The 26,395-nt window shown below is 42.3% G+C and overlaps 1 protein-coding gene across 10 annotated transcripts in view; it reads right to left on the bottom strand.

Moving 5' to 3' along the window:
- The window catches only part of AKAP13 (A-kinase anchoring protein 13), a 186,842-nt gene that overhangs the window by 65,620 nt on the left and 94,827 nt on the right, over window positions 1-26,395 (bottom strand). For 7 of the 10 annotated variants that reach the window (XM_018069671.2, XM_018069674.2, XM_018069675.2 and 4 more), the window contains exon 9: window positions 22,253-22,329. In XM_018069671.2, coding sequence (XP_017925160.2) covers window positions 22,253-22,329 — 77 coding nt within the window. Of the gene's footprint in view, window positions 1-1,907; window positions 2,133-22,252; window positions 22,330-26,395 lie in introns of those variants that run through there. The other 3 variants (XM_018069678.2, XM_018069679.2, XM_018069680.2) reach the window with 3 other exon arrangements.

Here is a 26,395-nt window from a genome sequence, read left to right as displayed (position 1 = left end):
ATCTTGCTAACATTTCATTCAGATCAAACACTCTTGATGGATCTGATTTGGGTTTGCTTTTGCTTTAAGAGTATTTATTTGCTTTTCAATACTTGACACTTAAGCCTTGTCCTCTTAACTCCCCAAAATACAATTACCTAGATAATGTACAGTTTTATTTCAGTGTTTTAATTAAAACCAAACCCAACAAAATCCCCGCCCCCAGCTCCCTCATTAAGGGCCTGATCCAACTCCCATTAACGTCAAGAGATGATCTGCCACTGACGCACTCTGGTGCTGGCTGGGATCCCTAGATCATCAAAATTTAATTTCATCTACCAGTTATGTTACAGAAACCAGATAAAACATGAAGAACAACTGAAAATTGAGCTAAAGTTGATCATAGCTATAGCTGTCACCAGCACCCTCCTATTTTAAACATCTGCAGCCTGTACAGCCCGTGTTGGGAGCAGCAATGCGTGCACACACACACACATATATGGACACTGAGTCATTTGCAGGGACAGACAGTATAACCCACAGCTTTGAAACTCAGTTAGGAAAATACTAGTTGGAACTAACAAGAGACACATTTTGTTATAAAATCTGAGCTTTGCTGAACAAAAACTAATTTAAGGAACTGGTGACATCAGAAATACTGAAGTCAGATAAGTCTAGTGAGTTACACTTCAACCCAGGCATTCGGACACTCTTTATAAAGAGAAAGACTGTGTTTTTTATTGGCAACCAAGATTGTCAGGGATACCAAGAATTATTAAACAGTCATTTCATAGAAGTAGAGTGTGCACAACACGTCAACATTTTTAATGACTCATAGGGTGTCTAGAGACTGAATACCATGAGAATCAATCCTCAATAAGCATCATTAATATAAGTGTTCAAAAATACTCAAAAAAATTGAGTTAGCAGAAAAAACAACCTACAGTTATTTGTGCCACCAAAAATGACTATACAATACTTTCATCCCTAAACTGAGCAAGTTAACAAAAGCTAAGTCTATTTTAGTGCAGATAAAGTAGGACAAGGATCAGTTGAAAATAAATTTGTTACATGTTCTCATCTTGACTTTGAAACAAGAGCACGAAGCAAAAATCATAAAAGAGGAAGCCATACGATCATGCACAATCCCACTGCTTCAGCTAAGAAGAGGAAAGAGAAAAAGGGAGAGGGAAAGGAAATGCTCTTCCAGGAGTTAAGATCTCTGAGTTGGGCTGTGTTTTGCAGTCCCTCTGGCTGCTCTCCTATTTCCATTCACTCTGCCAGGAAACTGCTGAAGCTCCAAAAAGCTGTTACAGAGACAGGACATTCCCAGACTGCCATTGTGCCATTTGGTGGAGCACTTGCTAATTTTAGATTAGAGGAGGAACACACTGGGACAATTAGCCAAGAACCACTCCTGACTCTTGCTCCAACCCATCCTCAGACAAAACTCACACCCAAACAACAAGACTGACAACAACACCCTTCAAACACAAATGAGAAACAGAGGGAAAGGAGGATCCACCATGCCTTTTTTTTGACAGAATACATCTTTCAGGAGACATGTGCATTTCAACCCCATAAGCGACCACCGGAAATGAAAACCTATTGCACCTCATGCAGAAAATCCACCTGAGAGGGTTTTAATCAGGAGGGAACTGTTAAATGACAGAGGACAGGGAAGATGGTTAGGGAGTGATCCCAAAGAGCACATGCCACAAGAGATTATCTAGCTCCAGAGATAATAATATTTGGCATGAAATGGTTTGATAACATTCAAAACCATCTCCATGCTGAAGGGCAAGAGCTGTCCCACCTGCCCCTCCTCTCTGCACCACCCAGCTGGGGACACGAGTATAGTGAGGAACAGATAGATCCATTGGAGATAGGGAAAGGAACCCGTAAAGAAATGCACAGAAACACCATACCTTTAACAACACAACATCTACAGTCCTGTCCACCTTGGAGATGTCGCACAGGCTGTATCGCCTCTTGTGGCGTTCGTACATTTTGTCCAAAAAGCTGGGAGTGAAGGAGCAGAGCCCACCATGAACCCCGGGCTGACCACGGCCAGGCACACTCCAGACCTCTCACATCCGTGCTCAGAGGAGTCCCTGTGTCTCAGCACACCAGCCTGTCCGAGCTTCTCAACAGGAAAGAGAAAATCCCAGAGCTGCGACCGGCTGATAAAGTCTTCTCGGAACAGATTTGCTTATACAGGCAACGCAGGAACTTATAGCAAACAAAAGATATTTGAAGACAGCTTTATACATATAGGATTATTTTTTTTGCAACTGCTAAGAATGGTATCAGCCTTCCTGTTATAGTAATAATAATAAAAAAAATGTTTTCCAGACAACTTTGATATCCAAAAAGCACCAGAATTAAAATCCTGCCTGAAAAGAGAACAAAAGCCAGATGTGTGCAGCAGGAACCCTGACGCTCCGAGAGGAAAGGCAGAAGGTAGGCTCAGCCACGACGGGTCTAATTCAGGAAAAAAAGAAAAACAAAAAAAAGCCAATCACAGTATCCAACGTAAATACTGTCACCAACGTGTTTTGTCTTTCACGCCCTCATTCACTGAAAGAAACAATGAAAAAAGGTACTTTCCTCCTTTCTAGTCAGTCCACTGTTCATAAGACAGGAGGGCTCGGTTTTGCATTAAGTTTAAATTTCTGATGACAGCACAGGGCAAAAGGAAAGAAAATAATGAAATAAAGCCACTCCCCTCCTGATTTGGGCTGGGACGTCACTACTTGCCTTTTTAGTCCTGCACCAGTGTTCTCCCAGCTTTCAAATTTACTGTGCAGTTGTGGGAGCATGATTCAGAGAGGAAAAAAAAAAAAAAAGAGGAGGGAGGGGGGGAAGAAAGCTTTTCTTTGCCAGCCTCTTCCACCTCCGGCTGCAGGCACTCAGTGTGTTTGCTCGGTCCAAAAGGAGACTGAGAGCAAAAGGACATGTTTTTGGAGAGGTAAAAAGACTATTCCTACACCCTCAGGCCAGGTGAATCAAAGACAGTTTCAGGGTTAATGCTTTCCCAAACCAGGAATGGAAACTTATGATTTAATCAGTGCACATGGAAAAAAAAAATAAAAAAAAAATAAGGAAATCAGCCATTTACTTTTTTCTTGTTTTGTTTGCAACACAGAGCAAAAGATTTCAACAACTTGTTGTCCAGAAAATACAATTTTCTCTCTTTTTTCCTACCCTGAAAGGCAGAGCTTTTTTTCCTTAAAAAAAAAAAAAAAAAGAGAACACCAAAAAAACACCCTAAAGTTTTTCATGTTTCTAATGTTGGGCCAGCTCAAGCAACTCTCTGCTCTCAATAGCTCATTCACATCAGCTGGGCCCTGCACGCTCACTGCCACATGGTTTCCTGTTTTCAAACTGCCCCCTTGCAGCCCCCTCTGCTTTCCACCCCACCCTGACCTCTCCAGGGATGAAATCTTTCCATACTTCCCTGGCTTTAGACATTCTCTCATTCACCGATTCAAGAGAGAACGGGGGCAGTTCAAAATGGAAAAAAAAAAGGAAAAAAAAGAGAGAAGAAAAGGGGAAGTGGGGTCTTCTGTGACTGGGAGTTTGTAGCAACCAGAACTTGCTGCTTTGCTAAATAGAAAAGCTGAAAATGCAGGAATTTTTAATTGCATGCTGCAAAGCAGGAAACACAGAATTGGAAACAGTACTTATCAACCCAACGTTTAATTGCTGATCTCCAAAAGCTGTCCTTGGCAGCCCTGGGCAAACTGGCCCACCTCCTGCTGCTGGGACTTGCCCCACTCCTGGAGCTTAGTTAGGGGGTTGTAAGTCTTTTCATCCAGTCCCATAGGGTGGTCCTGGTTGTATAAAGAGCTTTGTAACCACCAGCTCAAACTCTGGCAAAGGTGACTCAAACCCTGAAGCCTACTGAAGCATATTTTTCAGCATCTGAGTGCAAGATGAGTCTTCCAAAGGAGATCCAAACCCATCTGCTGCAAACAGGCACTCCAGCTCCTCTCTTCCCAGTGCTACACAGTCTTCTGACTGCCCCAAAACATTCCACCACAGCCTGCCTGTGAGTAACACAGGAACTGATTCCCCTCCACGCCCGTTTGGTAGAACACCAAAAAACAGGAGTTTACAGAACTACAGTGTACTATTTTGGGCTCCTGGATAAGACGCCCCTGATCCTACAGTCAGATTACACAAAAGCAGAGTTACCCTTCCAGACTTAGCAGATTCAGTAAGCAAGCGAAGAAGGGCATCTTTTCCTAAGACTTGGTGACACAGTGGCCAACCCCCAAGCCAAGGTCCACCGTGGGCATCACTCCATGGCCGTGTCCTCATGTGCTGGATGGGCTGGGGACTCACAGGGGATGAGCTCCCCCAGGTTAGGGACACAGGTAAACTCTTACCTACTCAACGCGAGGTATCTCCCCCCACTTTCACCAGGCTCCAGTCTCTCCCTCACAACCCAAAGCTTCACCTCCACCACACCACCCGCCGAACTGAGGAGGATCTCCTCTACGAGGCTCTCTTACAGCTACAATCCCTGGCTCGAGATCTCAGCCAATGACTCTATTTTCTTCAACAACAAGCAGAGCTTCTGCTTTCAGTATTAGGACACACACGAAATGTGGTCATACTTTGGGGACTTTCTGGAGGCACCAGTTTTCTCCACAAGTAATGAATCCCAGCAATCATGTGCCTGTCGAGATGAGGAATCAGAAATGGCTGTGACAGCATTCCAGCCCTTCAAACACTACCATAAAAGGCAGGGATTTCCTCAAATCTAAATTTACAAGACAGGAACCTATAAACAAAGTGTGTGAATTTAGTTCAGGTGTAAGAATTTACAATAGTCACTGTGCCTTAATGATGCTCTAAGGTTTCACTGCAGATATTTTTGTTTTCAAATCAATTTAATTATGGCTGCTGGCATAGACATCCAAGATTTACCCAAACAATAACTGCACAACTCTGCCCAGATGCTCCATTCAAAGGATTTCACCTTTGATCCACAGAGGTCCTCTGGCAACCAGAAAGAGATGTTCAGCTGCCAGGCTCAGGCAATGCCCACCTTGCAGAGGAAACTGCCAGGTGAGCACCCCTACGAACTGCGACAGCGCATCTTCCACGGAGATGCAAGACAGGTCCAACTTGTGGCTACACCAACACCCAGCCTTTTGTGGCTCCCATTATCTCAGCCTTCTGGCGGGTAAGGAGAAATGAGAAACACCTCCAGCCAAAGGAGATAGGAGAAATGCTGAGAGATGTGCAACTTTCATAGCAGGAAGTTTAAAAGAGGGGGCCAATTTTGGGATGGCCAAAAGCCACAAGTAACCCAATGTGTGCTTTCATGGAGCAGCAGGGAACTGAAAGCTCAGGTGGAAGGTGCAGACAGGTGGCAAGAGGTGGCCAGAGAAGCTGTCAGACCAGTGCCAGGTTGGGTGACTCTGAGCACAGGATGTATCCCAGGACTTGGTGCATGTCTATACCCTACCTGTGAATCAAGGTGATGACCTGCCTTCCTCCATAACCATGTGTCTTGATCTAGTAAAGGTTGTCCACTTGACAACCCTACACCTTGACTCCTACATCTTCAGCCACAGAAGAAAAGAATCAACACAAACAAAAAAATAAACCAACAAACCCCCTCTCTCCCTTCTCTTTTTCTTCTTAAATTTAAGCTTCCAAATCCCTAATCTGTTCCAAGAGTTTTTTCTGTGGTTATGTTCCTGACTCACAGCCAAAATCAGGAGGCCAGTGACGACTACAGACACCCAAAGTCCATCTCATCTTCAATTCCAGACTTTACTGTTGAAGGGGGGAGAAAAACATAATATAAACAAACAGAAGATAATGTGCCAGACACATTCTCCCTTGGGAGACCACCATTCTCTTCCCACATTAGGTGGGGCTTTTGCTGCATTGTTTCAGGCTAGAAATCTTGCCTTGCACATAGCCTGACATCCACACAGCACAGAGAGCAGATGCAGAACACAGACTGAGCCCGGACGGAGCAGAACAAAGGTTTCCAATCTCTTTTGTCCAGCTATTTAAGGCAGTCCTTGAATGCCATACAAGTGTTTAGACAGTATATAGTATTTATGCTCTGAAACACAATGAGCCAGACAATCAGAAGATAAAGATTAAATTAAAGAAAGCCTGCTCTAGCAAGTAAATAATTCTCTTTTTTTTTGTGAGTTGCTCAAAATGGAGCAGAGACGTGAGCAGCAGCCCCGGCCACCGGCTGCTGATGCGACAGTTCTGGGCTCCTTATTGAAAACATCTGGAAGTGCTGAGCTGCTTTGTGCAGACAGGAGTTTGAAACTATCCAATCGTTTCATATCCAAACCAAAGTCCAGCGCTGCGGATTTCAAGGGAAGGAAAAGAGGGGGAAGAAAAAAAAAAAAAAAGGCACTTGATCACACCATATGATCTGTAACTCATCCAGATAAAACTCCTCCTCCACCCGCTAACAGACCTCTTAATGACAAGGAAATCATGGTTATCCTGAAACAGACTGAACTATTGTTATCTGTTTCAAATTACTTTTGCCATATCGTTATGAAACGCTGAAAATGATGCAATCTGCAGAAATACTCAGGCATATTAACTTTTTTCACTGTGGCTCTGATAGGAACTAATGGAGCAGTAGATGAAAGGAAAAAATTCTGCCCATTTTAAGCAAGTCAAAACCCAATTTTGGGCACTAAACCCAGGAGATAATAAATTCATCAGACAGTAAGAGAGAAGAATTACAATTTCAACTGCTCTTTTCTTAAAAGAAATCAGCTTTTTGGAAAGAGTTTTTAAAATGTTATGTTTCTGGCACTTGCACAGATAGACAAAACAAATCGCTTTTTTCCTAAAACTAAATAAGGCAAAGGAAATCTGCACTCTAATGCTGCAAAGCCTTTAAGAGGAGCACGTCCAATCTGGAAGGGAGTGCACATCCATCGTGTCTGCTGGGAGGCAGGTCAGCACCCACACAGGAGAAGACCAAGGTGGATGCTCAAATGTGGATTTTGAAGCAGAGCAGGCAGCTGCTGACCATAATGAGCTGACCATAGTGAGCACTCACACCACAGACCTTGGTAGAGAGCCCTGGCTGATGACAATGCATTTCTCATGTTTCCAGGAGCATTCCAAGACTGAGAGGAGCTTAGTGACCGACCTGCTCCTATCCTGCCTGTCAGTCTACATTCCTGTGATGTGGTGGCACTTTGGTCCAGAGCTGCATCCCTGTGGCCATGGCAGGACCCACCACTGTCCCACCCTCTTCAAGGGGTGGCCCCAAAAGGCTGGTTGTGATTTTGAATTCTTCTACGAGGTAGGGCATGGAAAGAAGAGGAATCACAGAGAGGGACACGGGCAGTCCCCCATGACCAGCCATCACAGGGATCCCATCCATGGCAAGCACTGTGCTGCTGTTAAGGGGGAAGGTCAGCGATGCAGTAACAAACCTTCACAATCCTGGTCCTAAAACACCTCGATATTCGTCAGTTTTATTTAATCCTTGGGGAAATCATTCACAGTACCAACAAAAGTTTTATTCTCCAGCCTGGGCAGCCCTGACTCTGCCAAAACTTCCCTGTTTAAATCATATCTTCACACAAAAGTCTGGAGAGAGACATTTCCTCCCAGAGCAACACCATGCTTTGGGACGACACAACTGAGCTGAATTTAACATCCAAACAATCCACCATCCAGCTGCAGCCTGTGTCTGAGCTCAAAGACAGAACCATCTAACAAACAGCTAAAGAGCCATGGGGGAATGAGGAGCGCTTGGAAAGCTGTCAGACACATGGATACATGGAGCATGTGTTTTGAGAAAATACAAAAACACCTTGAGAGACCTTCAGCCACTTCCTGACCTTCCCTTTTCTAATATTTCTCGGAGACTCAGTGTACATTTTTCAGGAATTTCCATTGTCCAAATAACCTTCAGAAAAATGCTGAAGCTTTGGTCTGCCACAGAGCATTCCAGAGGAAGTCAACTGCCCATCTTACTGCTCCCAAATGGCTGCAGGAGAAACACATCCCACGCAAGAGATTAGCAACCCCTCAGCTGACTTTACATCACTTTGCAAGATCTAGTTCTTCCTTTACCAAAAATAACCGCAAATCGGGATGTCTGGCTGGCTGAAGTGCTGTGGGATCTTGGACCACGCCACAGATATTTATTTAGTGTGTTATGGGAGTTGAAATACTTCTGCTGTCAAACACTGGACATTTTGCATTGCTCTGTGAATTCCAACATCCTGAAGGTGGGGAAAGGAAAACAAAAGTAGATAAAGCAGGAACAGTCCCCAAAACAGGCTGTAAAGGAGCATCTGATTAATGAACTACAGAAGGAAACCAGTCTCCCAGAAGCAACCTGTGCTGCACATCCCCTGTGTCCTCCAGGATGTCAGCTGCTCCCATGCTCAGCCACTTCCTTCCACCAGGACACAGGGCCTACAGACCTACAGATTGGGTCAAACAGAAAAAAAATGGTGTCTTTCATAAAGAATAATACAATTTGCAACCAATGCACCTGGATGGAAGATAATGCTTTGGGTTTCACAGCTGTCTCAGCCCAAGCTGAAGCTGCTGCTGAAGAAACAGCATTTACTTCTTTGATCTCATTCAACACTAAAGTTGGTCATGATAGCTTTGTTAAAGTTTCCCTTCACATTCTTCAGTTGCTGGTAATGAACATGTAAATTTTACATGCACTCAATGAGCCACCCATCCTAACTAGCTCAGTTAGAGTACAGTGCTAATAACACAAGGTTGTGGGTTTGATCCCCATATGGGCCATTCACTTAAGTGTTGGACTCAATAACCCTTACAGGGGTCCCTTCCAACTCAGAATATTGTGATTCTGTGATAATCTTTGCTAATTATGGTGATTCAACTCTAAAGGCAGGATTACAATTTCTGGGATCTGGAAAGATAATGATATAAATGAAAGTATTTAAAACAGTGAACTGTATATATAGGAGTTTTCAAACCATTGTAAGCTTTATGTAAGTCACTTGAAATTGGTTTGCACAGGCCATCCACCAAATACTTGAAGGCCTGCTCAATCCACATGATACCCAATCAAGCAAAACTCATCCTACAGAGGAGTTAAGGAAGAGATCATTACATTTGAAAGAAAAAGGGTATATTTCTTTACCTACAAAGTTCACAAATGCAAAAATCAAAGGAGTTTTTCATTTTTATCTCATTCATAATAAAAATCCTCATTCTGACACACCTGGGATAGATATAGGATATAAGAAAGTACTGATTTACACAAATCTCAGGAAGAGTAAAGCTCTACAGCTCAAGACACGAGGTTAAAAATTAGTATGAGGTTTTGTGCAGGAAAGCAAACCATCTCACATTTCCAGAGCGCAGAAAACATCGCTGTGTTATGAAATGACAGCATGACCCCCATTGCTGCAGGCAGGGCACAGCAGCAGGCAGACATCACTCCAGGATGCCCCAGTATAACATGAGATCAGTGCCATGAAACGTCTGGTGGATGCTTCTATCAGAAGAATTATGTAGTTAGCCAAAAAAAGAGACAGGATAGCAGATTGTGCAGATGAATTGGCGGATAAAGTCCAACAAAAATGACGTATGGTATCTGTGAGTGAAATTAATGGACAATATAAAAATGACACATTTTGAACTGAGGAAATTATTCAGCTTTTGCCATTCTTTCATGCCTACAGTTTAAGGCACTGTAATCTAACTGAAAAACAGAGACGGGTCATTCAAATGAATAAATCATGCCAGAAAATGATTCAGCTTCCCTTATTATTTTTTTTCTTTCCCCTTTTAATTGAAGTCCCTAGGACTCAGCCCTTGGAAGCCCACACGACCCAGTGTATTGTCCTGGCCAGGCACTCCATCAAAAGGGAAAAAGTTATCTCTTCTTTCATCTTGCAATTGAAAATCTGGGAGGGGAAGTGGTGGGAAAGCAGAGCACTGTACAAAGGCACCCATCATATTCCCAGGTCAGCTTTTTGCTCGGCTGCTAATGAAGGCAGTGGATTGAAGACACTGTGGCATTTGTTTTGCCCTTCCAATTTTTCTGTTTGCTTTGTGGGGAGGAGGATCTGAGCCCTGACTGGTAACTGAGATGCTCTGAGTGCAGCCAAGCCCCCTCTCCCAGCAATAACAGACACTCAGCTCACCCTCCTACCTACGCTCGCATCCAACCAATATTTTCATGCCCTCCCTACATGCATTTGGAAAACTTGAAATAAAATCCAATGCAAACTTTGAGAGGAGGCATTTGGACTCCAGCTCCCACCAGGGAGGTCTGCTTTAGGACCACATGAATATTCCTTTGCTCACTGTTTTACCCATTTTCCTGGTAGTCCTCTGCAAGGAATATTAAACAAACATGTCTTTACAGCTCAAGAGCCCGGGGGAGAATGTTGACCCTGTGGAAGAAACCTGGTTTTATCCATTTTTACCCCACTTTCATCCCCTTAGACTAAAGTTGTATATACAAGGGTAAGGATTCATTGGGTCTACAAAGCCATCATTAATGATTACTATATCAATCCATGCTAAATATGTTCTCTTTAGCTCAATTTTAGAAAATATTTTTAAAGGGATTTCAGGACATAAAACATGTAATTAACAGCCAGATATGTAGAAGCATCACCATTAGTGAGGAATTTTCTCAACTGTTGACACTGCTCCAGAAAAATAATAAAATATTTATTCTAAGGTTATAAACTAACATATGCTACGTCTCTTCTACCAGCTTTCCAAAGATCTCACTACAGTAACATCTATTGTTGCAAGGATAATTCCTAACTGGAATAATGGATCTAAGCCCTGCTCTTCTGCCTCTTTACTCAGTTAAAGGTAGAGAATGTTCCTGTAAACATGGTGAATGTCAAGTCAATAGAGGGAAACCTCAGTTGTTGGCTTTTCGTGGTCCTCTCTCTCACCTGCCACAGCTGCTGCATTTCCATATATTTAATAGCTTTATTAAATAGATAAAAAAAATTAAGCCAATGGATGATGATAAAATATAAAAAAGCAGCATTTATTATATCTTGCAGTTTCCCTGAGTCATCCTTCTGATTCGGACTGTCCTGGGAGCTGCAAATTTCTGTGTTGCAGATAAGGAAAATGGAGCATCTGAAAAAGGAAAGTGTTGGTTTTGTTCTCTTATGAAGAAAGGGGGAAATGTTCTGAAGCTTTCTCTCCAGGCTAAAATCCAAACCATTTACAAGACTCAGGAGCACAAAAGCTTGCAGATAATCAGCAGAACTGACGCCAGTTCAATCAAAGTAAACCAGTAACAGCAACTGGGAGGAGTGCAGATGATGCAGCATCCTTCTGTATAGAAAAAAAATGTCTTTTTTGATATGCAACAGTTAAATAATTTAACTATTTCTAGTTATTTTTATTATTCCTCAGCTAGTCTGTTTTGGCCATCATGTAGCACTAGTCTCTTCTGTTTCTGAAGTTTGCCTTTTGGAGAAAAAAAAAGGCAACTTCAAAACATGCAAAAATTAATGAAACCCATATGTGGGATACTGTCATTATTCCATGTTTATAAGAGGATCAGGTTTTGTTAAATGGGCTTATTTAATGCAGAAGCATAAGAAAAAATACCCAACAAAAGTTCTGAAAGCTATTGAAAGCAAAATATTTTCTTTGTTAACCCAAGCAGCCAGTAACAAGCAAAAAGGCACAATTTAAACTAAAAGCCACTATACATTTTGGTGCAACTTTGTTTACAGCTTCTCTGACAGCTTATAAAGTTCTCCAACGCAGAGAAACATCTTCTAGATAGATTTTACCCTTTTGACTCTTTTCACCCCTCTACTGTATTTAAGCTGGGACAACCTAAAAATCAATGGCTTATGGAAACATCTGTTGATACAGGCACAGGATTTGGACTTTTTTCAACAGCTGTTGTTATTTTATGCCTTTTTTTTCTGGCTAGGTCCATCGGTAAGACTGGAAGAAAATATAAGTTGGGCTCCTCTCCTGCCTTTGGTCTCTCTTTAGAGGCTGCAGTCAGCACCTTGTTCCCCCCCCATACTGGGAGTTTGGGGGGGCAAAAGTCTGCCTGTCCCCAATGTCTGATCTTGCTCACAAGCCTCAGACAAAAAAGTAAAAGAAATACAGCTCCCAAATGGGCACCTATGTTATCTTGCTTACCTGAATACTGGCTTAAAATATCCCCCGCTGTAGCTGCTTTCTGCCCCACACAGGGGACTAAAACACACTTCACTACCCATCTCTCAATCTCCCATTTCCACTTCTAACAGCACTCCACGATACACCCCAGGTTTGTCTTGCCTCCCTCCTGCTATTTCATTGCTGGGATCCAGACATCTGCTGACATCCTCCATAAAAGATAACACACAATATATTTTAAGACCCAACCTGCCAAAAGCTATTTGATGCTTCAGACAGCACAACTTACCAGACAGAGAACACACATTGCTCTTAATAAGACATGCATAAAAACAGAATGTACTTTTTTGGGAGTCTAATGCTTACCTAACAAAAAAAACCCCAACAAACTCAACCAAAATATCCTATTTTCAACATTTAATTCATCTGCTACTTGAAGCAAGATGTTCCTATCTGAATTCTGTTTTCTTGAAAGAGAAGAAAACAACTTATGAAGCTTTTAAAGTGCTCCAATTCTTTTCAGTGTACATTCAAACTGTCATGAGCCAGAGAAAGTCAACACCCCAAGCACAGATTTTTTTTTTCCCCTTGCTCTTTTTAACAGGGAGGACTTGTTTAATCACCTTCAAACTTCTTATTTGTCTGCCACGCACTCCTGAAGTCTCTGTCAGTTGTGCCAACCCTTGCCCAGAAGGACAGTAATAAAAAAAGCCAGTTTAAACAGAAGTTGCTTATCTAAAGAAGGGAGAGCCACAGGTTTGCAAGTAGAGGAGATATTTCAGCATTAAAGAATTCTAGGAGCTACTCCAAGACACAAATTTTTGTTGTCTGGTGCACTGTAAGGACTTAAAGCCCAGAAAGAAGCTATTTATTTAGTCTGTATACATAGATTTATAAAAAAAGGCAGAGAATCCATCTATGGTCTTCTGGGGTTTTTTTGCATTGTTTACAAGATAGAAGGTAAAGCCCAGCTTCCTCAAAGACAGAAAGCAAGAAATAAAGTTTTGACAAGCAAAATCAAAAACTGCCCCCCAAATATCCACCTATGAACAAAAAGGCCTTTTGAGGTTTCCCTCCACATCTCCTCAGAACATATTTAAAACCAAAATTTGCAAAATGTCCTAAAACCCATTTCAGCCCATGCTGCAGGGAGCAAAGGGTTTTCTCTCTCCCCTTACCTTTGTAACACCATGGGACCCCAACTACAGCCATGCCTCTCTTGAGTCATCTGAAGGTAGGAATATCTGGACATGATGTAAGCAACTCTCCTCTTTTAAAAGGCTCAAAAAGGTATATTACTGCTCTATTTTACTCCTTGCATGCAGGCATTTGAAGCTAAAACTTATCTACCTCCTCCTGGGCAAACAGGTCTGTAAGTATTTCCTCACCTCGGTGAGTTAAAGATAAAAATAACAGCGGAACAAAACACTAAGAAACCCTTCTTTAATCTCAGCAGATTTTAACAGCCCACCCCTGTCCATGCCTTTGATAAGAATCAGTGTGATCTGCAGTATAGTATTTTGGAGGAGCAGAAGAGATTTCTACGCTCCTAAACGCAAGATCTCAGATTGAAACCAATGTTACAGAGAACTGCACCTCCAGCCTTTGAAAATGTGTATTTTGGAAATATTCCTCCCAACCACTTTTAGGCATTTAATGTGTCCAGCTGTGTTAAGAAACCAAGCAAAAGTTCAGTGTCAAGTAAGTCAGGATTATGATCTTTTTGTGATTTATGGACGTAAGCACAGACTCAGACAGAAGAAAAACAAGTCACTTGATGCTAAGCAGACTCAGTACCAGGGCTCAGACTAATGAGTGAGTGAGGGTGAGGCTTCACGTTCCTGCCTCTTATCTCACCAGCTGGAAGGACATGAGGAGGGAGAACACAGACAGCTGGTACAAGATAGGCAGACCCAGCACCATGGTACTTGCAAACACAGTATTAGTGTTTGAGTAGAGAAGATGGAAATGCTCCAGGAGAAGGAGGCACATGGTATTTGACAAAGCTGCAGGTAAGAATATGGCCCCAAATAACTAAGTGCATAAATAAGGAGAAACTACTATTAAGTGGCTGTAATGAGATCAGGGTATGCATCAAGCAAAGTCTTTAGGGAGAAAGAATATCTAATCAGGCTGAGAAACCATAAGCCAAGCATTGGACCTTCTGCAGATCTGAAAGGAGAGCTGCATAACTCAGGTTAAACATAGGCTAGCAGCAATTTTCCTCCATTTCAAACTACACAAACAGAAGAGAAAGCAAACAAGGTAACCCAAAAATACTGGCTCTGTCTTTTGGATTAGTCTCTTGGGCACAAATTTAATGCATAAGAAAAGCAGAAAGAGAAGTGGAAGGAGAAGAAGGTTATTAGCTGCAAGAGACCAAGTGCAAAAGAAAGGCTGGTTTAGAATTTGCTCCCATCTGCTAATTCTTATACAGCTGATCAAGTGTATTTTATCAAACCATTGCAAAACTCTGTCACATTCTTGTTACAGCCTCCTGGCTGGGGTTATTCCAAAGCAGAAGTCCAAAACACCGACCACAGCAGTAAAAAACCAAACTGGTGATGGAAGGAGGTAAGCGGCAGTGAGAAGAAACTCTCTCATTCCTTATGTCGACCTGCTTTGGGGTCCCCATAAAAAAGTCAGTCCTGTCCACGGTTTATACAGGACCTGCCATTTGGAGACATCATTTCTTTGGCATGACTGATGATTAATCCAAGTCTTCTACCAAAATTGACAAATTTCATTTCCTTGAAAGCTTTGATGAATTTGGCACCATGACAGTAAGAATAGCTATGGCTGCCCCTGGCCAAACGCAACACCAAGGCACTGCTCTGTCCCTGGGGGTTTTAATTCTGACTTGCAGCTGCCTCAGCTCAGCCAAACCCACTCCCTCCCATACTTTTACTTTAGATATCACATGCTTGGATACCAAAACACTCAGTCCTACTAAGATATTTTAATCATCCACTGCAACATTAACCATCTATTCTTGTTTCACAGTCAAGCCTTAAGACCTCTCCATCTTCACCAATCTGCCCTGTACTACTGCAAAGATGTCCCTGCAAAGCCAGAGAGCCATCAGTCTGGTTCAATGTGAGCAAAGATGTTGCACAGAAAAGCAAACATTTAGTTATCGCCCAGACTTTTATCTCATCTCATGTTTTAACAGCAGTTTGAGTCCACAAACATTCAGCAACACAGCTTTGGGCCACACAGGGATGTGCATGTGCCACTGAGCAGAAACAGCAGAGATGCTGGAGGAAAATTCAGGTTTTCACCTTTGCATGAAAATGGTATAATAAGGGAAGGCAGACAACCTGAAATGGGTGGTGACAGGGGAAAAGGTGGAGAACAGTAACAAAAAGGGAAATCTGTGAAAGTACTGAGAGGCTACATCCATTTTGATTCCATGTTTCCATGGAAAAAGTTTTACAGTACTTTTTTTCTTCTTACTCCCACCATTCTTTTCATCCTTTGCTGCAAGATTAAGTCAGAAATGCCATGCCTGGATATTGCTAGAGTATGCTTCATCAGCAGCCAAGATTCCCTGCTCATCTCTCAGATATCTGTCCCTATCTGTCCCACGACTCCTCATAAAACCCTAGAACAAATGTATGGGAATATAGTTACAAATCTATTTCTTGTATAATGAGGTTTTCCTCTAAGGTGGTGTAACTTCCAATGAACTGCAAAAAACATAAGTCTACAGAAAGACATAAATGTTGGCTTCTCTACGTTGTAGGGGGCCAACTTTGGCTTCCAAAATATCAGCATGGAGTTAGATAGGTTCTTCCAGAAGGATAAAAACCTTCTGATGTGATACATCAAAGTACCCATTTGTCATAGTAACACAGCCTCCATCAAAAACTCCACATTTGGTCTCCCATCTTAATTTCCTCTACATTTAGACCAGGAATTCAGTGTGCAGTAACCATGTCTACTGTGCAACAGTAATACCACAAAACTTTAAGAGATTTCAAACACAAACAAAAGAACCCATAGGATACAGAGACTGGACCATTCGAAAACAGCACAGTATTTTCCTTCTTGAGGTACAATATTCAATGCCAGCATTCCTTTGCTACAGAAGCATTCTTATGCACCCATTATTTTATGGATCCATACTTTCATGACTGCATAAAAAATGAATGTATCTAACTACCTGAAGAGGACTATACTGGAAATCCTTTAGGTCTGTATTTTACAAAGTGGTAAAATCATGGAGTCCTGTTCCTAAAAAGGGCCTCTGAAAGCTACTTTATTACACTGATGTTAAATAATGTGTATGAGTGAACCCCTTTGTCTGAAACAAGCCAAAAGTGAGCATCAGAGAAGACTTGTCACTATTAAACAGTTGTTCTTCATTTGATCCATCTCAAAACTACAGCAAGAATACACACACAACTCTGCCTTGAAGGCAACAGTGTTTGCAGATGGATAGATAAAACTCCAGGTAGCTCTTGATGCCTTTAACAATGACTGTGAAAAAAAGAGAAGGATAAACTTCCTTTCCAGCTGACACCGGGAGGATGGCAGAGCCAGATGTTTTATTAGAGAAAATTAGGAAATGATGAAAAACCAGAGTATCAGGCAGCAATCTTTGCCTGCAGTGGCTGAAGGGGGAGGCGTAGGGGAGTAGGATTAACTCACCATCTCCAGAGATGAGTGTGGGCTGGCACAAGCCCTGTGGCCACTGCGAGCCGCGGGGGCGGCGCGGGCGCCTTCATGTGCCCCATCCTGCCGCGGGCTCGCGCCGAGCCAGACCTGGGAGCAGCATCTCTGTGCTGAGCCGGGGATTTGGCTCGGTGTCTGCGTTCCTGCTTCTCTCACTAACATCCATGAATCCTGTGACTGAGCTTGGAAACTACCGTCCCAGGCTGAGGATTATCAGCCTTCGGGAGAGAAAGGCATCGGAACTGCGGCACCCAGAGAAATAAAGTGTAGAACAAAAAAACCTTCCACAGTAGTTGTATAAATGCCTTCCTGCTACAGATTTCAAAGGCTAAACAAGAATCCCAGCTTGGTTTTAACTCCTTTTACTTTTCTTTCCCCCCTGCTTTTATTCTTGCTCCCTGCAGTTTGTGCAGTGATGCCCAGAACAGACGGTGAAACCCGGGGTGATGTATCCTGCACAGTGATGAGTTTACTCAGGGCTGACCATCTGACACAATTTCCTCCCAGATCTCAAAGCCTCTGCTTTGAGCATGCTGGGCAGACACAGGATGCTTGTGGGTGTGAGAAAGGGCCTGGCAGATGACTAGCCCAAAGCCATGACCTGATGGGGGTGCGTGTCACCCTTTAGCACTAATGCCAGGCTTAGGGCAGGCTCCCTTTTGACTGGGTTTTTCCATGTTTACTGTAGTTACAGGACAACATTTACAAAGAGAGAGCTACACAAATGATTTTAAAGAGGCAGAGTGAGGACACAGCCTATTGTTAAGGCTGCACTTTCCACCACCAGACCTGGCTCTGACTTGTTTCCAGCACTTCAGCCACTTGCTCTGAAATTGTCCATGCTGTTGGGAAGCTCCCCACGCTGTTCTGCAGGCCCTTTGGAAAATAGGGATTTGTAACTGCATAGTTACAAACATATATACACACATGCAAATGGAGAAAATGGACTTTGGTGTGCACAGACAATGTGAATTTTGGTAGATCTTCAGAGTGAGCAGATTGTTAAAATAATTAATTCCTAAGAAAATAAATTGGAGCCTGGATAACTAAAATGACCCCTTGTCTTGGGTCACCAACAATGCTCAGTAGTTTTGAGTCACAAAGTATTTGTCTATCACCTGATCTGACCAACAGCTGGCACTGGCACTAGAAGTGGATGTCACTGTACCCTTGAACAGAATTTTCACCATTTATCTGCTGACCTCAGAGAAGAGAAACATGAAAGACTACAGTTGTGGACAAGGAAAAATCTCTGGATCCTTCACACCTACTGTCCATCAAAACACTTATCTCAATGCCATGTGAATCTCTCATTTCTCCCACAAGCCCTTTTCCAGCCAGTCCAGTGCATCCCCTCTTCCCACCTTTATCTCCTGCAGTCCTGCCATCCCAGTCCCCTTCTCTTGCACATCCTGCCAGACTCCAGCCAAGCTGCTCCCTCCTCTTCTCCCTGTTCAGCAAAGCACAAACCTGGGGGCCTACAAACCAAAACCAACGGGCAACAACAGACCTAAGGCTCTGTCCCGACAGAGCATCATCTATCTTATCTGTAACAACTCCCCGGGAAGGAGGTTTCCTGGCCTCCCTAGGTGGTCTTGCAACAGTTTTATGATGATAACAGGATGTTTTCTCAACATCCAGCTTAAATCATCCTGGCAAATTAGCAAATGAGTAAATTAAGGTGCCATGGATATCTGGGACTTTAATAACCACTATTACATGCTGGCAGACTGCTAGATTGCACAGCGGTTTTCTTTTTGTTGCACTGAATAAATTTAGTTCTTTCAATCTCTTCTCACATTTCTTAATCTCTTCTCATTGTTTCCTTCTGGACACTCTCCAATACACCCATGTCCTCCTCAGAGCAGGGCACCCCAAACTGGATTTGATGACACTGATGATGGCTCCACAGTGCCACACATGAGTAAGTCACCTCCCATACCTTATGGAGGATGCTCCTTCAACGTAACTCAAAACAAGATTTGTCTCTTTTGCAATAGCCTCTCACTGTTCATTCATTTGTAATCCACTAGAAATCCTCAGGTTTTTTCTACTCATCCTTCTCCAGCTTAAACCTGACTTGGTAAACGTGCATTTTGATTTCTCCTTTACAAATGAATCACTCTCTGGCTTCTTTTATCTCTTATCTGGATGTACTCTCCAATTTCTTAAGGTCACTCTGAACCCTGACCCTATTCTCCCAACCGCCTGCAATCCCTCCCAAGCTGATGTCATCTGAGTGTTATAAACAGAGCTCCATCTTCCAAATCATGACTGAAAATATTGCAAGTTTTCCCCCAGAAAGTGACCTTGCTGATATATCACACATTACTGCACTACTTGGATCAGTGGAGAGATGAAAGTGCAAGTTTTTTCCAAGCTTCACTCTCTGTGAAGGTATTTAGAAATGCCACATTTATCTAGCAAGCTGCAACTTCCGAAAACACAGACATTAATTAGAAACTAATTCCTGTGGTAAAGGTAGGATGCATTAAATTAAACAGGAACTAACTAATAAAATTAATAAATGCAATGGGAAGGCTATTTCCCAGTGAACTCCGTTCCTGAGGTCAGCCAGCTACACTTTCTCACTCACAGGCTTAGACAACCGAAGCCATTGGATGAACTCAGCACTGCAACCTTATCCATCCTGCCACGTGAAGACAAAGATTTAGCAAATAATGAATCACAACCAATTTCTGGGATCAACACAAGAGAAGTACATCAGGATACAGTTCATTTCAAACTGTTGCTTTACTTTTATACTGCTGGAGCCACCAGGGACCATTTTAAATTATTTTAATATCGCAGTATGCAGAAGCCAAACCAAATTTCTCACCAGAGTTAAGAATTATTTAAATTTAAAAATTTAAATTATTTAAATTTAAAAAAAATGCTAACCTCTGGTTTTAATAGATCACATCAAGTGATTATCCCAGCTCTACTAAAGATTCCCAAACTAAGCAGGAAGATAAGGACCAGGGAAGTCTCTGGCAGGATGAGCACCCACAGCCTACCTTGAAAGGAGCTTAGGAAGTTCTGGTTATTGAGTTTCTATAGCTGAACAGATACAACCTCTGAGAAATCATTCTGGCAATTTAACAAACACACTTTAAAACCCTATTTTAACTGGAAAAAACATTTTTCCATTATTTTCTCTTCAGTGCTTATAACCCCACAGACTATTATTTTCCTAAACATTTTTCAGCAGCAGCTTTTCCATGATATGTGCAAGAGTCTTTCTCAGGTAGAGTCTTCTGAAACAACTACAGGGGAAAGTGTGAGGGCCTGTACTATATGTGTAATACTGGCATTATGAATACAGCTAATTCTAAAAACTCTTCACAATTTTTAATTCTTCGGAACCCAACTCAGGAGTTTCCCTCCTTCTCTTCCCCATGTGCTCAAGCTACTGTCCTTCAGCCTGACTGCACTATACAAGTTGCACTTTTCAGACTTCAAAATACTTTTTTTCCATAACTTGTGCATCTGAAAAGCTTTCCACATTGTGCAAAGTTCTCATAAACCCCATAAAACAGGAGTTAATGCAGTTCCCAAGATCCAAAGCTGCTGACAGCACTGGTGAGACTGCAAAATACCTGCAGCTCCTGACCAGGTGCAACCAACAACATTTCTATTCGCAACAAGTTAAGAAAACCACTTTTACTAACCACAAAATGGCTCTGTAATAAGAAGGCAATAAGCACCTGAAAGACTTCTGGCTACAAAAAGAGCCAGGACTAAATAAAGCAGAGACAGGACGTGGCAGGAGATGCACACTGTGCAATGGCTCTCACCGTCAGCTCCGGCCCAGCCTACACGTGTGAACTGAGCTCTATTTATAAGCCCTCCACTTTTTTTTTTTTTTTTTTTTTTTTTCAAATGACCTTAATATAGTGCAGTTGTTATTTTGTTTCTGTTGAACTTAGCAACAGGAAACCCTGTCAGTCCTGCAGCAAACTTTCCATTCCCCTGGCACTCCCATTCCTGCCTCGGAAAAGCCAGATTTCTAAAGAGGTGTTTGACGAGGCGGGAGGGAGAGGGAGAAGAAAGCACACACACAGAAATCAAAATGCCCGTAAAACATGCAAAATGGAAGCCAAATGCAATAAGTTTCTTTTACGTCTGTTTGAAAGGAAAAGGCAATGTCCTAATTTGCATTTTCTAAAGATATCTTAATTCACTACCAGATTCCAAAATATTGGTCAGGAATACCTTTAATAAGGAGTCAGTAAAAATAAAAAAATCAGCAGCATCTTCACACTCACGCATTCCAGTAATGACAGACTTCCTTATCAGACAGTACAAATTTTAGCTTGGAAAGTTATTTTCTCTAGTCCCTGGTTAATTCACTGAGCAAACAGCTACAGAAATTAAGCCTTAACTTGTTAAAAACATAATAAACCTGATTTTATTACAGGCTTTGGCAAGACTGTTCTGCTGCTCAAAGAGCTTTACTGCACGATGAGCAAAGATTTTTGGAGCTCCACCCTGCAGTGTGAACTCATCCCCACCGTGTTTTCTCTTTTAACAGCTTCATAATGGTAAGGGAACACACAAACACAGCTGCTCAAAGGCAACGTGCACCAACATAAGCTGACAGCAATTTAGCATTTACAAAACACTTTTTCAGGTACAAGAAACCATACATAAAATATATCAGCAAATGCAAATCCAGCTAGGAAAGGTCAGACCAAGAAAACACAGCTCTTGACAAAGCAGAATATGTATTAGGGATGCTTTAAATCAAAATTCTGTTCATGTCAAACACAATACACACCCTTTTTAATCACAGACAGTCCTTAAATACGGCAAAGCACAAGTAATAAAAGCAATACCAACACATTCCTGATTCTTGGCATGACCTTTTTATACTGTTTCACCAACATGAACAATATTGGCTTTCACCCCACATTTGATCCCTATATGTCTTCCCATTATTCATTTTTCTTCCAGCTGAGGCACTAACACTCCCAGCTAATGATGCCACACACCAACATTCACTGCAGCCACGGTTCCTTCTGCCAAAAACTCTGCAGAAGGACAAAGCACAGGAAAGGATGGAGAGACTCTCCAGGACCACGCAGGCAGCAGCTGGGTGCAGGGACCTTGAAGGTGCTGCTGGCCCCCACACAGCATCACCAACCCCAAGTGCATTCCAGGACATGGCTTTTGTCAAATCATACACTAATCTTGGTATAACCTTGCCCCACAAGCAACCTCTTGGCTCAGTCTCTCTGTCATTGGCTGAGAAAACATAAATGTGGCTTAATCCAGCGGTTGAAAATGCAGGGTCTAAAAAAGCTCAGACTATTTTTAAAAGGCTAAAACAATGTCATGGTGATGGATGCTGTTCAGCAGAGGGTACAGAAATGAAACCAGAAGGTTTGGTGGTTGGTTACAGCAGCGGTGGCATGTCTTTAAACAGCACAGCAAGAGACAAGGTGACAACACGTGCACTCACCACTTCCTCGCGGGCAGCGCTCTCGGTGCCGTCTTTCAGAAAATCCACCTCGTCCTCAGTTTTCATTTCCAGCTTCCCTGTGAAAACAGAGAGTCCACAAAGGTAATTTAAAAACAAATTCCTTTCAGTGCTACTAGTATTTTTCTGTTTACTCAAAACAGTCTCAAAAAAACCTGCCAAAAATGAAAAGAAAACCCGATGCCCAAACCCCTTCAACAAGTCCATTTAAACCCCTTCAAGTCCATTTGACTTCCAACATCTGGTTTCATTCCCAACTTTCCTCCTTGGTTGTTATTAGTTTTAACAACTTTTTGTGTCTATGACTGAAGGAAAATATGAAACAGCAGCAAGCACAGGGTAAAACTCCTGAAAAGCTGAAGGTGAGGCCAAGCACATCTGCATGTATTTGCCCATGTATTTTTTTGGCTCCAATTCATCTAGATAAAGAAGTAAAATTTTTGCTGTTTTTCTTCTTATCATAACCTGAAGATAACTCAAGAAACCAGCCTTGCCTTCTCTCAACAGGTATTTTAAGTGTTGGAAAAAAATATAATCTACAAGCTGCAAAAATTCATCCCACCTCCATTGCCTTAAGGGTGACAATCACACCTCTGGACTAGGAAGGTAAACCCTTGTTCTTCTGGAGTTTACAAAAGTCCCAGTTGATTCTCCCCTTCCTCATGCTCTCACGATGGTGTCACCACCACAGTAATATAAATATCATGTCCCAGCTGCTTTCTCTGCCCAACAAAACTTTCATTAGTCACCATTCCCCAGGGGTTCCCCCAGCTTACCTTTTCCTGGCATGAAGTCAACATCCTAATTCGCTTTCAACCCTAAGCTAATGACTCTCACGTCACATAGGACAGTTTTAGAGGAGTGAAGAGATTTGACCAAAGCCAACCAGACGGAGAGTGGCTGTGTCAGGGCTAAACCCCCCCTCTAATCCTGCTCCCTCTCTCATTTCTACTAAAAACAAACACTGGATGGATGACAACGCCTTCTTAAGGGCGACGCGTGTTTGCAGTGAGTTTACCGTTCAGGGATTTAGCAAGAGAAGCTTCCCATCTTCATGGGGAAGTCGCTGTAACAACTGTTACCAATGTTTTTCCACTGGCTTTAAATCTACCCTTGATTTTTGGGACTATCTGGTTTTGCAATGATTTTGTCTCAACTGGATGAGTTCATGGGCAGACTCAAAAATCAGAGGTAATGCAACAAATTTCCGTTGAGTGCCATTTGCTGGGAGATCTACTCGGCATCACGGCAATGCCGTGATGGTTGAGATATTGGTCCAAGGACAGAACACTCAAGGAAGAAACATTTAGTGCACTGAGGATAGGAGAAGGAAGTGGTGTAGTGATACCCCGTGCTGGCTGAGAACTGGAGGACAAAAACGTGCCCTCAGGATGAAATTCAAGAGAACAACTTTTTGTACTCTGCCACTTCTTAAACTTCTATTAAGAAAAGTATCTCAAAGGAAAAGCTCTATGATGCTGTCACAGAGGTCTCTGGGCACACAGCACCTAATTACACAGGGGGTATCATTAGTGACATTTGTTACCTGTTCATCCTGCCACTCTAACAGGGGAAGGAAATACTAAGTGCTTTTTCATAGGGAAAATGCCACTTATAAGTATGAGGTGAAGACTGGTAAAGTTCAAATAAGGTGATATACTTCTATCTGTCCATGAATGTTTTCTTGAAAGGCTGAGATCTACAGGAGATACACTGGGGATATTTCTCCCAGGAGAAAAGCTACGGAGCAGTAATTACAGTATTTGTTAATTTAAGATGACAAACCCCAACCGTACAATCTAACCTTGCCAGGTTTGGTTTCTGCCAAGAAACTGCAACTACTCCAAGGTGTTTTGTCAGCATAAATTCATGCCATTTCTTCTCTTCTCACCCACCCAGGTTACTGTGGTATGATTTCATATCCTAACTCCCTTCTTTTTTAATGAGTAGTATCTACCTGCCTGACTTGCAAAAAATGTGCTCGCAGAACCCATTACTCAGCTGCAATGCAGCTCTGAGTCTAAAGCCAACAGCATGAGGAGATGCCTTAGAAAAGCAGGATATTCTACCTTAATTACCTTCCTTCAGTATTGTGACCAGTCACTAGATATTTGTCTGGATAAGGAAATTAGCCTTTTGAAGTTTTTGCTTTGGGAGTAGGCGGAAACTAAGCAGAGGCAATGAGATAAACAGGTGTATATTTGGGAGCAGCTTCACGATATAAATAAAAAAGTTAAAGAGCTCAATGATTTGGAGTAATGGCAACAGCAATTATCAGCTGATCACATCTCTGATAAGTTACCATGACAATAAAATCCTCTGACTACACGTGTTTCTGAGAAATGGCCTCATGACCTACACTTCCCTTGAGAAGGCTTTATTGTATTCCATCAAAAAAAGATGTGATTCATTGTGTGCACTGACGACTCTGTCATGGACACAAAATCCTCTGTACAAACCCAGCCTGCAGGGAAAACTGCCCAGCACTGGTACAGCAAAGAAGAATTGAAGGTTATCACTGAAATCATACACAAAATGTGCTACCCAAGGCTAGACATCAACATGAAGAATGTACACAACAATAATAATAAACAATAAATCAGTTCTCTTGAATTACTGCCATATCAGAGTTCTAGATGCTGCTTTATAGGAGGTGAGTTTCAGAAACATTTCAAATAGCAAGCTTGGATTCATAGCAGCCGTTTGTCTCTGCTTTAATATTTTATTTGCACTTCCCTAACATTTTGCTTCAAAAGAATCCTGAAGTATTTCAAGAGACAGTATTGCAGTTGAAATTTTGCTCTGTGCAGCATCTCATTGCAAATAAACAATTTTTGCTTAAGGCGAGGTCAGATCGTTGTATCCCAAGACCTTTTAGACCTAAATCCTTACGTATGGTAAATCAGTTACAGGATCACTTCCTTTCCCCCCCCCTTTCCCTATTCTAACACAGAATGATGTCTTAACATCATTTTCCTACTTTAGCTACTTTCTTATTGGATTGTCTAGTCACTTTTCCTTCTAAAACCTCGCCTAGACAATGTCATGCCTCCAAGAATCCAACCACAGATAAAGACCTGGACTGTACAGAGGGAGCCAGCAGAGCCGCAGGTTCCCAGGAAAAAGGAGCCCTGCCAGGTATTGAGTTACAGCCACTCCCATCCTATTGAACTGTTAAACCAACACAGCACTAAAACAGGTTCCTTCCAAAAACGGCTTTCGAATCCACTTTTAAATCTTTCTACTTATTTACTAATGATCTCCTGACTCATAGTTACTGGTTATCTGTTGAAACATAAGTGTCCTAAAAATTCTGAACTCAATGAAAAAGGGATATGCTGGACCCGCCATTGAGCCCCCCAATCCTTTCTCCTGCCCCCAGTTTTTCTGCCATCATGTATCAGAACAAACCCTCTGCCGTCATCCCATATTGCATTAAGTCAAAAAAAAACCAGTTCCCAGCATTAAAACAGTGAAACACCTTTATAACATCACAACTTCATGATTTATATCATAGCAGACTTTTTTTAATTGTTTAAATGCTTTGTTTGTTTGTTTGCTCAGTGCTGGGAAAGCAAGGAGCACTGTAGCATTTTCTCACAGCAGAGAAAAAAAATGGCAACTGAAAAAGTTCAGCTGCTTCCATTTAACAGCTGCCTGAACAGGTGGAATATGAAGATCAGATTAGCTCCATGCTTCAGTACCAAATTCACCTATCATTTAATTCCAGTCTGGAGTAACAAACTCCCTTTTTTTTTTTTTTTTTTTTGTTATTCAATTTACCCCTTTGTTTCCCTTTTTGGAGTTACCTGGTGATGTTTTCTATTAGCTCCTGTTGCACGGGCACCAGGCGTCTGAGCTGTCCCCAAGTCCTACCGTTCTCTCCCATCACACTCATCCCCGGGGAACGCCCGTTCCGCTTCCCAGCCGACAGCAGCAGGAAAAACTCATCATCCGAGTTCCAGTACTGCTTAAATGCACTGGAAAGCACCACCGGCTGCTCTGTCCGACAAAAAAGCTATGAAGCCCGGAAAAGGGGGTGGGGGTAGGGCTCGCTGGCTTTTTTAAATGACCTAATGCCGCCAATTAGGAAACAGCTTTGGGCAGTTCAGAGGGACATTTGCA

Source organism: Manacus vitellinus, unplaced genomic scaffold, assembly GCF_001715985.3.
Source record: "Manacus vitellinus isolate BGI_N305 unplaced genomic scaffold, ASM171598v3 scaffold_16_pilon, whole genome shotgun sequence".
NCBI lineage: Eukaryota > Metazoa > Chordata > Aves > Passeriformes > Pipridae > Manacus > Manacus vitellinus.
This window is presented reverse-complemented; position numbering and strand designations above follow the sequence as displayed.